Here is a 16399-nt window from a genome sequence, read left to right on the forward strand (position 1 = left end):
AGATTCAGGTGCCCCCCAGCACAGCTTCTACAACCACCCATAGCCAGCAGCATGTGTTTCTATGGGTGGTGCACATCCCCATGTGTCTTGGTGCACACAACAAAATTTATTCCACCCATGGATGGAAAAAGTTAGAGGGAACTTTGTTTAGAAGTTACAACGATTGCTGTGGTTATGAAACAGGATTGATTAGACTATTATTCAGACTCCGTATTAGAATGTTGATCATGATGACCATGGTGTATAACTCATATGAGCCTTAGAGGTTTCTGTTTCTAAGCTAGGCTCAACCATTCGGTGTATATAATTTTGAACAGTAGCATCTGCCTAATCTGTCTATGTAGCTAGCCTGCTTGTGCACACAAACTGGGGATATTTGCATCAAACTGGTTAGCTGTGTACAACTATCAATTGGTGCATACAGGTGCAGTAGTTGCATGAGAATGGATCGTACACATCTATGCATATTTTTGCACACACAATGGCCCAGACACTTAAGATTAGAAATTCACGTCCTGGACATGTGACATTAATAATTACAAAGCTACAACTGAAAACATGTGACCAGTGTAATAAATTATAATTCTGCAAATATCATTTAGTAGCACAATTTGAAAAAATCGTCACTGATTTAGATTACAAACATAATTACATTGACCAACAGCAGTCCTCGGATGAGATAAGGACATGATTTGTATGAAAGGTGGAGAGATTTTAAGATGAGCTCCCTTGCAGTTTCAAATTGTTCCAGCTATGATCATAGAGTCATAGAATCATAGAAGAGTAGGACTGGAAGGGACCTTGAGAGGCCGTCGAGTGCAGCCCCCTGCCCTCATGGCAGGACCAAGCATTTTCTAGACCATCCCTGAAAGCCATCTATCTAACCTCTTCTTAAATAGCTCCAGTGATGGAGATTCTACCACCTCCCTTGGCAATTCGTTCCAGTGTTTGATCACCCTGACAGTTAGGAACTTTTTCCTAATGTCCAACCTGAACCTCCCCTGCTGCAATTTCAGTCCATTGCCTCTTGTTCTATCCTCAGAGGCAAGGAAGAACAAGTTCCCTCCCTCTGCCTTATGACACCCTTTTAAATACCTGAAAACTGCTATCATGTCCCCCCTCAATCTTCTCTTTTCCAAACTAAACAAGCCCAATTCTTTCAGCCTTTCTTCATAGGTCATGTTCTCTAGACCTTTGATCATTCTTGTTGCTCTCCTCTGGACCCTCTCCAATTTCTCCACATCCTTCCTGAACTGCGGTGCCCAGAACTGGACACAATACTCCAGCTGAGGCCTAACCAGCGCAGAGTAGAGCGGGAGAATGACTTCTCGTGTCTTGTTCACGACACACCTGTTAATGCATCCTAGAATCATGTTTGCCTTTTTCTCAACAGCATCACATTGTTGACTCATATTTAGCTTGTGGTCCACTCTAACCCCCAGATCCCTTTCTGCTGTACTCATTCCTAGGCAGTCCTTTCCCATTCTGTATGTGTGACACTGATTGTTTCTTCCTAAGTGGAGCACTTTGCATTTGTCCTTATTAAACTTCATCCTGTTTACCTCAGCCCATTTCTCCAGTTTATCCAGATCCTTTTGAATTATGACCCTATCCTCCAAAGAAGTTGCAACCCCTCCCAGCTTGGTATCATCTGCAAACTTAATAAGTGTACTTTCTGTGTCAATATCTAAATCGTTAATGAAGATATTGAACAGAACCGGTCCTAAAACAGACCCCTGTGGAACCCCACTAGTTATACTTTTCCAGCCGGATTGAAAACCATTAATAACTACTCTCTGGTGTTAATGATATTAATTATGCTTTTAGAGGAGGTTGGCAAGAAGAGGTTCCAACTGTGCACAAAAGGAAACGGGTTATACTCTGTTTTCTTGGCAGTGGATAACCTTTTGTATAAATTTCTGCTGACCAATTGTTCAGTTAATAAAACAAATATGATTTCATCCTTCATTTATAAAGATCTAGGTCAGGTCATTGGATAAACGTTGAGTAAAGCCAGAAAGGAACACAGTGTTAGCTATTTTACTACTTGTTAAATTGCAACACTGTTGTGGATGGATTTTAAAAATAATGTGTTAGGATGCCGCTAAACTTTAAAAGGACAAACCATGATCTAACGTTCCATATGATTCTCTCAGATCAGCTTCCAGGTGATATATAGTATGCTTCAAGGCTCACTGATACTCAACAGTGTGTCAGCAAAATAGCTAATGTTGATCATTTTCTTTTTGCATTAGCCAAGAACAGTATTATCAAGGGTTTGGAGAACGTGGAAGCCATGGAAGGTGGAGAAGCCCTATTTGAGTGCTACCTTGCCAAACCAGAGTGCTACAATTACAACTGGTTGATTGATGATGAGCCTGCCAGAACCACTGAAAACATTGAGATGGTTTTCTTTGAGAATGGACGCAGGCATCTTCTTCTGCTGAAGAACCTCACTCCCCAGGACAACTGCCGGGTGACTTTCCTGGCAAGCGATGCCGTGACATCTGCATTCCTGACCGTGAAAGGTAACAATGACAAACCTGTGCATGGAGTGCTAACTTTCCAGTTTGAAAGGGTGGACAACCCAGACCAATATTTGTTGAGTGCCAGAAAAGGGTAGTTCTTGAGTAGCATAGGTCTTGGACTCCCTGTTTTCCTTTTGCACCCCAGCAAGAAATCTTTTATTTTATACTTGCTTCTTAGGTTTTGTGTGAGAAGCATTTAGGTGTGGGAAATGGCGTGTGTCACATCTCCTATAATGCCTATACTACTACTACTTAACCCTTCCTTGCACTTTGCTTGAAGCATAGGTCATCTATGAGTCTCCTCCACTTCACTTTGTCTTGGGATAAAACTTCTAGCTGGCTCCAGGAGTAACCCAGTTGTTGTCCTTCAATTTTAGTGGACATTCTTCATGTTGTCTGAGGTCTTCCTCTTTTACATTTTAATTGAAGGTTCCATGTGAGACCTCAACGGACAATGCTGGATGATGGTTTTTCTGAGAGTGTGGCTTAGCCATCCCCACTTTCTTCTTTTGATTTCAATGTCAATTGGTTCTTGTCCTGCTCTGTTCCAAAGCTCTTCATTTGCGACAGTCTTGCCATTTGATGTGAAGGCTGGATCTCAGACATCTGTTTATGAAAGTCTGTAGCTTGTTATCTGAAGACTTTTTAGTATGCCAGGTCTCACATCCATACAAGAGCACACTCTTCACATTTGTGTGGAAGATCCGCAGTTTCGTCTTCGCAGATATTATGTATGAACTCCATATGGGACGGAGAGTCTTGAATGTGGCTGCTGCTTTCCCTGTCCTGGCACTGATATCCTTATCTGTTCCTCCATCTATGCCCATAATACTCCCCAAGTAGGTAAACTGCTCCACATCTTCCAGGTCATACCCTCCGAGTGGTGGTGTTGTTGGACTGGTTGATCCTCATTGTCTTGGTCTTTCCCAATGCTCAGTCCAGTCATTGAGGCAGTTTTGTCTAGTGTTGTGACCTTTTCTTCCATACATTCATGTTGGTGTGAAAGGAGGGTGACATCATCAGCAAAATCAATGTCCTCTAGCTATTTGAAAAGTGTCCACTGAATACTTTGTTGAGGCCATGTGTTGTCTTGTTCATAAGTCCATTGTGATCAAGAACAGGAAAGGTGGCAGTAGGCACCCTTGTCGCACTCCCGGTAGTATGCTCAAGGATTCTGTCAAGACATCTTTGTGAATAACTTGGCATGTCAGGAATTCAACATAATGCTAATACCTTGAGCAAATGAGCTAGCAATAAGAAACATTCATGCAGGAAAAAGAAAAGAGAGGATGAGGTTGAACCAGTCAAGAAAGTGTGGGTGGACCTGGAGGGAGATTATTATAAGTAAGACTCTGTACAGATGGTTGTGCTCACAACACCCATGAGCTTGTGGAGTGTTATGAATTTGCTGCTGTTTCACAAATGTTGCTCCTGTTTTCACAACATTTCAGGAAAGAGGCATCTTTTTTTTTTAAGCAAAAACTGCCATTTGCTTGTGCAATGTTCTCCATGCTCCAAGTGCTTTTTGAATCAGTTTGACTAAAACCAGGGAAAGTCCTGAAGGCTCTGGGTTGGCTTTGAGCGGCAAAACTCATCACACAGCTATAACAAGACAAAAGACTAGCAAAATAATATCATTAGGTGATGAGCTTTCATGGGGCAGATCCCACAAAAGCTCATCACCTAATAAATTATTTTGATAGTCTTTAAAGTGCTGCATGACTGCTGTTTTGTTTTGTTAAGTTACAGACTAACATGGCCACCTCTCTGTTACTATCTAACAAGGACCCTTAGAATCAATAAGGGCCCCTCTCCAGAAGGCAGTTGGCACAGGTGGGTTCTAGCGCTGGAACGGAGCCCCAGTGACTTTAATGGGATTCTGCACAAGCCAAGGGATCCATTTCCACATGAGCTTGCAGAATCTGAGGCGACAGCCACAGATCTGAAGGAACTCCCCTAATTGCTTTGGCAGCCCAGCTTCTAAGATCTCTGTCACCTCTAAGCAGATTGCATCCCATAAACCTCACATTCTTCCACTAGCCCAGATGGCCTAGATGTCAAAAGATTCAGCAAGAGGATTAAGCATAAATCTTGACACTTAACCTTTTCTTCAGTATTTTGGGTGTTGATTGCATATTTTTAACTGCAGGATGGCGCCTGGAAATTTTGCAGCCCCTGGTTGACCTGGAAGTCACTGCTGGGGACCAAGCTACCCTTTGCTGTGTTTTAAGTGAAGCTGTGCCAATCAGCGAAGTCGCCTGGTATATTAATGATGTGGATATCCAGCCAGATGAGAACTGGGAAATACAGGCAGATGGAGACAGCTACAAACTGATCCTGAAGAAAGCCCAGCCACATCACTCTGGAGAGGTGACTTTTGCTGCAAGGGATGCCATTACATCAGCCACATTATCTGTCATAGGTAAGTAAATCCAATGCATGTTTCTGCCAGTTTTAGCCATTGGCACTTGCAACACAGAGGGTAGGAGTGGAAGAAATAAATTCAAACTACAGCAGAGCAGATTTAGATTAAATTCCAGGAAAACATCCTAAGGCTGTGTCTACGCTAGGGAAGTGAGTTGACTGCAGATAGGCAATTCTAGCTGCAGCAATTGCACAGCTAGAATCGACGCATCTGCAATCGACTTACCAGGCAGTCCTCACTGAAGAAGTTTGAAGGGAGAGTTTCTCCCATTGACCTTCCTTACTCCTTGCATCTCACAAGGAGGACGGGGTTAACTACAACCCCTGAGAGGTCGATTTCGTGTGTGCCTACTAAACGCACAAAATTGAACCCTGGTAGATTGATCTTCTGGAGTAGTGTAGACATACCCTAGCTGTAAGAATAGCAGAATAATAGACCAGCTGTCTCAGGATGTGCTGGGAGCTCCTTCGCTGGTGGTTTTCAAAAGGAGGCTGGAGACCCATCTGTCTTGGGTAGTTTAGACATAACATGTGTTGTTTCTAGACTATTTGACCCTTTAACCCTAGGATTCTCAGCCTACAACATCAAGCTGTTTCACTCTTATTTTCATGCATCTGCACTGTATTCTGCTTCCCCTTTCCACAGGCAAACATGCCAGCCTTCTGAGGTTTGACAAGTTGCTGCTGTGGTGTTCTGCTCTGACTGTGAAGTTAAAATTAAACCAGCTAGGGATAAGGTTTTTTTCCAGTGTTTCCTTAGTTGTAATTTTATAACCTAAAGCTCTTCTGTAAAATATTTGCTAGCACTGTACATAATTGGAGAGAAATCACTTTTCCCGGTAAGCTGTGACTATCTCTATTTAAAACAATACTCTGCAAACTTACCTGCGCTCAGGAGAGCTGAATTACAGCCAGTGAGAAAACAAAGCACTTCACAAAGTGCTGTTTTAATCTAGATTTTCATAGTTAATCTCACTGATGTATAGCAAGACCTTACTTCACAGAGCACAGATATCTTGCTCCTCTTATTTAATAACAAATCAGCTACTGAACTTTCAGGTCCTGTTTGTCATTAAGAGATGAATTTCCTATATAGCTTTCTACACTGAGGAACCCCAAAATTGGGGTGTGTATAGCGACAGCATCTGTGCATGCAAATCGGGTTATTAGACTTTGAGAGTTGTATATGGAAACCCAAACAAGATGCTGATCAATTGTGAAGCCAAGACTTGCCGTCAAATTAGAGTTTTTGGGTGCCCAAAATTAGAGACCAATTAGAGTCTAATTTGGCTCTTAATTTCCTGATAAGAGATACTGTGGTAGGTAGGTCGTTTTCTTGGAAAATAACCATGTAGTTTCAGACTAAAGAGAGCTACTTCTGTCCTCTAAACCCAAGCGTATACTCCATGAGAAATCCTTATGGATATGCTGAGGGTTGAGATCAGTCTCCAAGTAATCTGCAGGGACATCAAATGCTTTCATGTATTTATGCTTTTCTTGTTAGTTTACAGGGCAAGTGACACAGCAATTGCACAAGCATCAGAGCAACGTCTGTGAGATTTATGAGAGTTATTGTGCAATCCTGTGCTAACTCCATTCCCATTAGCGATAGACTGTAACCAAAGTTTGGGCCTGACCATCCCTGATCTTTGGGCATATTCTGACCTGATCTTTGGAGCATTAGGCTCACCTCTTCTTTATCTTTGGCTGGAGAAAGTTGCATGAAAAATCCCAAGAACTTGGATGGTTCCAGGCTGAATATTAGCAGCGTTAAAGTGGTTACAGTGAGTTTGTTGCTCGTCGCAAGAGCTGAGTGAAAAACTGTTTTTTTGGGTTATCTCAGAAACTGCAAAATCAGGGAAAACATTTGCTTTGGTTCTGAACACTTTTGAAAATCAGGGTCAGGCTGGCAAGTATGTGTGGCTATGTGTGTCCCCTTTATAGCCTTTAATCCAGTGGCTAGGGCCCTTGGGGGGTTGAATTTCTGCTCTGAATCACCCAGGCAGGAGATTTGAAGCCATATCATCTACTTCCATGGGACTGCCTGGATAAGAGTCATTCTCACTGGCCCCATGACTATGCAAGCACTTATACAAAGTACAACAGCAAAGACTGAGACCTGCTCCATCCCAGAATGGGCCAGAGCCAGACTGCTCTCCTTGGAGGGGAGAAGAGCTCCAGAGTGGTGATTCAGGCTTAGGTCTCCCACATCTTAGGCATGTAATCAAAGCACTGGGCTAAGGACAGACATGCAATTTGCTCCTCATGATATTTTTTTCCCTCAGAGTACTAATTAGGTCATGTTCTCTAGTAGTTTCGGATGAGCCAAAAATGTATGATGCTTTTTTTTGGCGAATAAACGACTCCCCGGCAGAGTTTCATCCCGCTCTATATGGTCATTCCTGCCCTAGATTATGGTGCAGCACAGGTCTGCAGAGAGTTGCTGACTGCAAGAAGATGTGCTTGATTTTCATAGGTCCAACCCAGCTCTGATTCCCGGTGACAGCGACACTGAATATATCACTTAGATTTCTCCCTATCACTTGTCATGAGGGCTTATTTGTAATCTCACTTCCAAGCAGCAGCACTTACCTGATGCATCATTGGAACTCTGTTGTGCCCTCAGCCCTCCCTGATCCCCCTGAAGATCCAGAGATTTTAAGTCAGGGCTGTCATGCTGTCACCCTGTCCTGGTTCACACCGCTGAGTGATGGTGGCTCTGGCATCCTGGGCTACAATGTTGAGAGGAAAACGCCTGGTAGTGGCTGGCAGCGATGCAACAAGGAGCTTATTCACAACACGGAATTTGTGGTGGACAATCTCATGCCAGGCGAGGCCTACCGATTCCGCATTTCAGCTGTAAACAAAGTCGGTGCTGGCGAACCAGTGCATTTACCTCAAACTGTGCAGCTAGGTGAGAACGAGTGAAGTCCCAGAAGGCACTGACAGCTATTAGAGGCCTGTGTCTCGCATGGCATGTCTGCGTCACACATTAAGGGCCCTCACATGAGGGCTGAGTGTTGACCCTGCAGCGTAGTCCGTGGCTTTGCAGCAAACATAAAATACTGAGTCTCTGAGAGAAGGTTGGTTAATTGTTTTGGGCCGAAAAAAGTGAAATTTGCTGTGTTGTTTATCTGTTTGACATCCCTCGCTCTGTTCGGCAGCCCATCTGTCTCCTGGCCTGCAATGCATCTGTCTGTTGTTCTGACAACATAAGATTATTTTCTCATGAAGACCAGTTGGAATGACTGAGGCAGGGCGTGCTGGAATGGCTACATTACTGTGACTGATAGCAATCCAGAGCATTAGTGCTCATGCGAGGGGAGGCAGTATTTCCTTCTTAATATGTCTCATTCTTTCTCTATGGCCTTGTCTATACTTACAGGAAGATCAATTGTGTGGAGATCGATCACCTGGGAATCGATTTATCAGGTCTAGTAAAGCCACTGACCATACTCTTGTCGACTCTGGTACTCCACCGGAATGAGATGCATACGAGGAATTGACGGGAGAGTTTCTCCCTTCAGCATCCCTGCAGTGGGGGATGCCACAGTAACTCGATCCAAGGCAGTGTTTCTTAAACTATGTTCCAGGGAACACTGGTGTTCTGTGAACAGCTTTAAGGTGTGCCATGAGCACCTGACACGTTGTCGATATCATACCCTGATGAGTTAAATTTTCACTTATTAAACTCAAATACAACATTGCTTCTTCATTGCTATGATACCTGATTAAATTACTTCTTGTTTTCTTTTTTTGCTATATAGGTAGCTGTTTGTTTTTATTATTATTATTTTGGCCAGACAACTATTTTTAAAGAAAATTTTCACAGGTGTTACGCATAAAATGTTACTGTTTGGTGTTCCGTGGCCTCAAACTGTTTAATAAACACTGATTGAAGGTACATCAACTCCCACTACGCTATTCACGTAGCTGGTACTGTGTACCTTATTTCGATATTACCCTGTAGCGTAGACCTGGCCTGTGGGATATTTGTATATCTCTTGTTATTTAACAGCTTGACAATGCACCTGTGGGTACTGCTTCACAGTTACTTCAATGTCTCTCTGTAAGTTGTTTTCTTGTAAAGCCTCTTTCTGCTTTCTACTGCAATCGTGTCTGCTTCCTCCTGTGGGATGTGTTATTACTTCTCCTCTTGGTTTTTTAATCCTCTGGTAAGTTAAATCCCTAAGAGGGAATTTGCTCATGCTTCTTTCTACAGTGAAGCCTGACTGAACTCAAGTGCATTTTGCGTACTGGTACCATGCCACTGTTGTGTTATTAGGTCATCAACCAAAATGATCAACATAACAAGGCATTTTCTCGCTACTTAAGAGCCGCTGGCTCAGGCTCTAGTAACAAGAAGGAAGATTTCATCCTGCTTTTCAGAACCTGGAGTGAAGACAGCTTTCAAAATCTTTCTTCTGTTTTGGATCTTCAAAAGTTTCAGGGATTGCCACTTGAGCTGACTCTCAGCTTCTAATTTACAGTTAGAGCACACAGGAATTGTAAGGCTACTGCAGGCTAGAGCTTGTTGGGGGGAAGGAGCGTATGAACTGTGTGAGACTTCCTAAAGGTGAGTGATGCCTTATAAACACAGAAACTTAAAGGGTGAAAGCACAATAGTGTTCTGCATGTAGCTGTAAACCAATGTGTATAATTCTGAAACACCAAAATTCAAAGCTTGGCTACTTTATGGGCTTTATCTCCCCTTCCTGTCACCCCCACCAACCCCTTGGGGGGGTCCATAAAGTAGGCAAGGGGGCATTCATTGACTTTTATTCCCTTGTTTTTATAATTGCAGAGCCTCCATTTACAGTTACTCATCCCTTAGAGGCCAAGTCGATCTTGGAAGGGAACGTGGCTCTCCTGGAATGTGAATTTTCAAGAGAGACCCGAGAGGCAATCTGGGTCAAAGGAAAAGAACACATACAGCCGGGAGGGAGATATGAGATAAAGTCAGATGGCAAGAAGCAGACACTCATTATTCGTGCGTTTAAACCTGAAGATCAAGGATTGTACATCTGCATGGTCTCTCCTGATATCAAATCCTCTGCCCTTCTGTCTCTTGAAGGTACAAGAAGTGTGTACCTAAGAGTTTTTATGAGATCTAATTATGGACACTCAATAGCCTCTCCGTTGTTAAGGTTGGAATTCAGTTTCCATTACAAGCTCAATATTTTTCCTTCTGCTAAATCCACAAAGACAGGCCAGCATGAAAATCAGTGGTTGGATTTGCCAATAGATTTTTGAAGTGATCAAATAAGATTTTCCTGATTCATGGTGCTTTTAAACATGAAAACATTCACCAGAATTCTGACACTTTTTAGCTAAAAGTAAAACAAAACAAAAAAAAATATATAAAAACACAAAATCAGAAGTCAGATGTTTTAGTTCTTTGCAGTAATATAGCCACATCCTCATGCTCAAGGCTGCTGATTGTACTCTAATTGTATGTCATTAAGTCTTTAACTTGTAATGGAAAAATTTCCTAACTGCCAGGGTGGCTGAGTACTGGAATATATTGCCTAGGGTGGTTGTAGAATCTCCATCAATGGAGATATTTAAGAACAGGTCAGATAAATATCTAACAGGGATGATACAGATGGTGCTTGGTCCTGCCATGAGGGCAGGGAACTGGACTTAATAACCTCTTGAGTCCCTTCCAGTTCTATGATTCTGTGTCCAAATGTTTTATTGGCTCCCACAAGTATGAAAAGGTTCACCAGATATCTGCTGGTGACTTCCTGGTAAGTTTCTGTTTAGAGAAGGAAAGTCTCTGGCTTTCTCATACAGGCTTCTCAAAGGAAGGATGAAAATTATTCTACCAAAACAAGCTTATTCGTATAAACTGCAGGTAAATTAAAATACAATGAGAAAAATGGACACTCACCACATTAGAAAATGCCTCGAATACTCTTTTGCTCCATCTGCACATGAGACCAAGTCACAGGGTGAGAAGTGTATTTAATTCCTACACAAGAGGCAAGCATGCACTTTCATTATAAATTACTTTCCTGGTAGGAAAAACCATGAGAAAGAGCAAAAGGGATAGCCCCTGAGAAAACACAGGGTATAGATCACCTGCAGGAGAGGCTGATGCCATTCTGAGGCAGAGACACAGCCTGCTTAGAAATTAAAAAAATTCACCCGTTGCAGTTTAGTCCTTTCCCTTTCCCTGGCAGGGCAACTCTTAAAAGAAGCTGTACTTCCCGAAGGGCTTGTGTAAAGTCGGAAATACATCAAGCAGGTAAAAACAGAGTCTACAAGCTTTTCTGAACAGAAAATAGTTTTCTGCATCCCCAGACGAAGACATAAGGTGGAAAGAGGTGAAGTATGTGATACCGCCTCTTTCAAATTCCCCATCAGTGTGGGAAGCTGGGACTGGACAACAGTGGATGACTCACTTGATAATCTGCCCCATTTTCTAGATTACCTCTGAAGCATTTGGCACTGGCTGCTTGTAAAAGACAGGCAAGCTGGGCCAGATGGACCATTGATCTGACACTGTGTGACTGTTCTGATGTCCTTATTACTGTCTATGGCTTCCACTGCAGATCCTATGGGCATTGTTCCCATGGAGTATGTCCAGCAAAAAGCAAGACAACTTTCAATTTCAGAAAGCGACTGTATATAATAAGCTTTGAGGCTATGTCCACACTCCCCTGGAAGATAGATCTGTTCAGGGTCCATCTTCCGGGGTTCAGTTTTTCACGTCAAGTAGGGATACATGAAATCAACCTCTCAGGGTTTTGCAGTGGACCATTGTACTCCTCACGAGATACAAGGAGTAAGGGAGGTTAACAAGAGAACTTCTCCCATCAGCCTTGCTCAGTAGGGACAACCACGTAAGCCTAGCACAGGTAAATTGATTCAAGCTGTACAATTGCCATAGCTAGAATTGCGGATCTGTGGTCTACTCATTTTGCCTAGTATAGACATAGCCTATGTGAGACATTGGGGGTTGCACAGACAAACAAAGGTGGGATTTGGCCCATTGATTGTATACCTATGGGAGGAGGGGAATTTTTTTCAAAGATTAGCCACATTTGGTTTGTGACGTGTGCGATTTTTGCTTTGTGGCTATATTACCAGGGGTAATTTTAATTTCAGAGATACTTTACTGCCTGGATTTGGAATAACATTGTCATGTGATTTCTCATGCCTTAGTCACATGCTCTATCTTAACGACTTACCAACTCAATCCCAATTAGTTCCCACAGTGGCGCTGCCAAAAGAGACAGCCCAGGAAGCACGTGACGTGACTGACCTTGAAGAAATGGTGGACGGACAGCTCCAGCCCAGCTTGCCTCCAGAAGCGGCTCAGGAGGGGGATCTTCACCTCCTCTGGGAGGCTCTTGCCAAGAAGCGGAGAATGAGCCGGGAGCCAACCTTGGATTCCATCAGCGAAGTGCCAGAAGAGGATGATAAACTTCAAAAGTTGAAAAAGGAGGAAGCAGAGTCCCATTACTACTCAGAGGAATACTCCACCTGTGATGAACTGACCAGAACTGGAGAGGCGGACTTCTCCTTCACAAGCTCAGATGATGAGTCTAGGGCTGGGACACCTTCTCTAGTTAACTACCTGAAAAAGGCTGGGAAACATACCGTGAGCATAGGCAGCAAGGTTCAGACGGTCTCCACCACCAAATTCTGGAAACACTGGGAGCAGTCAGGCATCGAGACAGCTGCGCCCACGCTCCCTGCCAAGCAGCCTGCCGAGCCACAAATCATGGAAGATTTAGATGATCCTTCTATGAACAAAGCAGCCATGAAAATTCAGGCAGCTTTCAAAGGGTATAAAGTGAGGAAGGAGATCAAGCAGCAGGAATGTCCCATGTTTAGCGACACTTTCAAGGATTTTTGTGGTGAGCCTGGAGGCACTCTGCACCTCGAGTGCGTGGCTCTCAGCAAAAGTGACATGAAAGTCCGTTGGCTGAAAGATGATGAGGAACTTTCCGATGGGCGCCACTACCACATCGACAATTACAGTGATGGGACTTGCTCCTTGATTATCACTGGGCTGGACATTGAAGACACAGGAAAATATACCTGTGAGGCATCTAATAAGTTTGGCAAAGTTTCCCACTCTGCTAACGTGGTGGTGGGTGCCCAGGTGGCAGATGCTCTGCATAAGCACAAGCTAGCAAAACGCCTAACAGACAGCGAATCAGAGAGCTCTTCTGGCAGCGAACTAGACGATGCCTTCCGTAAAGCAGGAAGGAGGCTTCACAAGCTCTTCAAGTCAAAGGTCTCCACAGAGATGTCAGATGTGGAGGAGGAGCTCTTTGTCAGCGCGGATGAAGGGGAGGTGGAGTTAGTAGATCACCAGACGTATCACGAGGATGAGCACTACATCTACATCAAGTTTGAAATCTTGGCTGAAGCAAAAACAGCAGCTGGACGGTTCAGAGAGATGTTTGCGGCACTGGGGATCCCCGTCGATATTGACATCCTGGACCAAGGCCTTAAAAAAATTGAGCTTCGCATAGGGAAAGCAGCACCACCTGGTCCCGGGCAGTTCCAGCCCCTGGTGAAAAGAACTCCACCGCCTTTACTAACTTCCGACACAGGTTAGCAAGCCCTGTGGGGGTCTTATTTAATGATCACATATAGAGCTCACTGGGAAATTATCTTTACCCACAAACATTTTCTTTAAAACTTGGAGGAGGAGAGAGGTTAAAAACCTGAAAATATATTTTTATTTTCCCCTGAAATTTCCACTTAGTCAAAAGTATATTTTATTGTAAAACTGTTTCCCATGGTGCAGAAAGCCTCTGTCAACAGACAGCTGTCAACAGAAAGACAGTCTGAATTTTCTGGGGGCCCTCTGTTGATAGAGATATCTTCCGACAGAAACTTCTGTCCACAAATCTGTGTAATCTAGACATAGCCTGGGGTAGGAAAGCATTCACAGCTGTACAGAGGGAGGGTCTTTACCCAAGACTTAGCACACAGTAGTGGTGTTCTAGTGCCTGTGATAACTATTGGAGAATAAATTATAACCTTTCATAAGGCTGATATAACTGAGTAGAGTGGGGAGGGGCAGTTGAAAAATGGTTTTCCAGTTCCTTGAAGATTTCAATACAATAGGGCCTCAACATTCGTGAGGGCTTAATGTTGAGAACACTTGTGAATGTTGAATTTTGCGAATATGGCTCCTGCCTGGAGCCTGACTGCCAGCACTCTTGCTTGGAGCCCCGGGGGAAGTGGCAGCTTGCGAATAATTGAATTAGCAAACATTAAGTTTGCAAATCTTGAGCCCCTACTGTATATCAAAATATTTCCCAGTCTTGTACTGTGGCAAAAGAGTCAAAATGTTTGAAAATTTTCATTAACTGGAAATCATAAGAAAAAAAATCCATTTGGACCAGTCTACATTTTTTTTCAGTGGTTTTGAAATGTTTTGATAATTTCAAAGCATCATGTTTTAATTTTGACCATTTTCAATGTTTTTAACTATAATAAAACTAAATTGTGAAACAGAATGTCATTTAGAATTGGAAAACTGGGATTTTTCTTTTAGGAAAATGTTGAAACTAAATCATTCAAATATTTGGCAAGGCATAAAACAGGTCAGACTTTTGCAAAGAAAGTATAGTTTCTAGGAAGTGGCATTTGCTGATGAAAAATGACTTAACTGGAAAATACAACTCATTAGTTTGTATTCTGAAGGAAGGACACCTCTCTGTTATTCTAAAAGGTGTCAGCCAGCATAGCTGCGTGCCCCTTCCTCTAACAAAGAGCACAGCGGAGTTCTCAAAATGCATCTCTCTCAATTAACAGAGCTGGTTGTTTCCTTTTCTCTCTGCTGACTGTACCACATTCAGCTCCCATGTTCATAACGGAGCTTCAAAACCAAGAGGTGCAGGATGGCTACCCGGTCAGCTTTGACTGTGTTGTTATTGGCAAACCCTTGCCCACGGTGCACTGGTTCAAGGATGGGAAAGTCATCGAAGAAGATGACCACTATATGATCAATGAGGACCAGGAAGGGTGTCATCAGTTGATCATCACAGCCGTGGTCCCTACCGATATGGGCGTCTACCGCTGCCTTGCTGAAAACAACATGGGCGTGTCTTCAAGCAAGGCTGAGCTCCGCGTGGACTGTGAGTGTTACGGAGTGATTGGAAGGGCTGAGAGAGCCTTGATGTTAATGGGGTAGCGTGACTGGGGTTCAATAAAGATACATGTTTGCGTGTGTAACCCACACACCTCTTGGGTGTAGGTCACTGTGGCATTTAGACCACTTAAGCCATGTCTACACGTGCACGCTACTTCGAAGTAGCGGCACTAACTTCGAAATAGCGCCCGTCACGGCTACACGTGTTGGGCGCTATTTCGATGTTAACATCGACGTTAGGCGGCGAGACGTCGAAGCCGCTAACCCCATGAGGGGATGGGAATAGCGCCCTACTTCGAAGTTGAACATCGAAGTAGGGACCGTGTAGATGATCCGCGTCCCGCAACATCGAAATAGTGGGGTCCGCCATGGTGGCCATCAGCTGAGGGGTTGAGAGACGCTCTCTCTCCAGCCCCTGCGGGGCTCTATGGTCACCGTGTGCAGCAGCCCTTAGCCCAGGGCTTCTGGCTGCTGCTGCTGCTGCAGCTGGGGATCCATGCTGCATGCACAGGGTCTGCAACCAGTTGTCGGCTCTGTGGATCTTGTGTTGTTTAGTGCAAGTGTGTCTGGGAGGGGCCCTTTAAGGGAGTGGCTTGCTGTTGAGTCCTCCCTGTGACCCTGTCTGCAGCTGTGCCTGGCACCCTTATTTCGATGTGTGCTACTTTGGCGTGTAGACGTTCCCTTGCAGCGCCTATTTCGATGTGGTGCTGCGCAACGTCGATGTTGCCAGCCCTGGAGGACGTGTAGACGTTATTCATTGAAATAGCCTATTTCGATGTTGCTACATCGAAATAAGCTACTGCGATGTAGGCTTCACGTGTAGACGTAGCTTTAGAGAGAAAAACACTGCATCCCTTCAACAGCCTCAGTTGCATGCCAGTTGGCTTTTAGCTTGGGCAGCAGAGGCTTCTGTATTAAGACCCAGAGGTCCCAAGTTTGATTCTTGCTGTCAGCATGACACATGTTTATTCTGGCCAATCTGAATACATGAATGCATTAGCAGGAAAATGTGATGAGAGGTGGTATCATTTCACTCTTGTGGCTTTGTTAATAAAAATGCACATGAACTAGCTGTAAGCTTAATGATTTTGAGGGGTGTTTTCCTGCCATTATCATCACCTGTGTTTGAGAGTGATACATCTTTTGGCAAAGATATCATCTATGTCACTGGAGTAGACAGTGGCTGAGCAGAGCTCATGCAGTCCAAAAAGTCAAAGAAACCTCACAGGAGAAATGTATCACAGGGGCATACCCAATACATTGTGACCTGAGCTGGGGTTCCCAGCTCCTTCTCTCTTGATGGAGAAAAAAACACTTTCACCTG

The 16399-nt window shown here is 43.8% G+C and overlaps 1 protein-coding gene across 4 annotated transcripts in view; it reads left to right on the plus strand.

Annotated features, from left to right (window-relative positions):
- OBSCN (obscurin, cytoskeletal calmodulin and titin-interacting RhoGEF) overlaps nucleotides 1-16399 on the plus strand; it is a 270890-nt gene that overhangs the window by 197328 nt on the left and 57163 nt on the right. For 2 of the 4 annotated variants that reach the window (XR_012644111.1, XM_074985298.1), the window contains exons 69-73: nucleotides 2256-2528; nucleotides 4678-4950; nucleotides 9757-10026; nucleotides 12167-13525; nucleotides 14783-15061. Coding sequence is in view for 3 of the 4 variants with exons in the window: in XM_074985298.1 (XP_074841399.1) it covers nucleotides 2256-2528; nucleotides 4678-4950; nucleotides 9757-10026; nucleotides 12167-13525; nucleotides 14783-15061 (2454 nt within the window). In the remaining variant the exon portion in view is untranslated. Of the gene's footprint in view, nucleotides 1-2255; nucleotides 2529-4677; nucleotides 4951-7578; nucleotides 7867-9756; nucleotides 10027-12166; nucleotides 13526-14738; nucleotides 15062-16399 lie in introns of those variants that run through there. The other 2 variants (XM_074985301.1, XM_074985299.1) reach the window with 2 other exon arrangements.

The sequence above is a fragment of the Carettochelys insculpta genome, chromosome 2, assembly GCF_033958435.1.
Source record: "Carettochelys insculpta isolate YL-2023 chromosome 2, ASM3395843v1, whole genome shotgun sequence".
In the NCBI taxonomy this organism is placed as follows: domain Eukaryota; kingdom Metazoa; phylum Chordata; order Testudines; family Carettochelyidae; genus Carettochelys; species Carettochelys insculpta.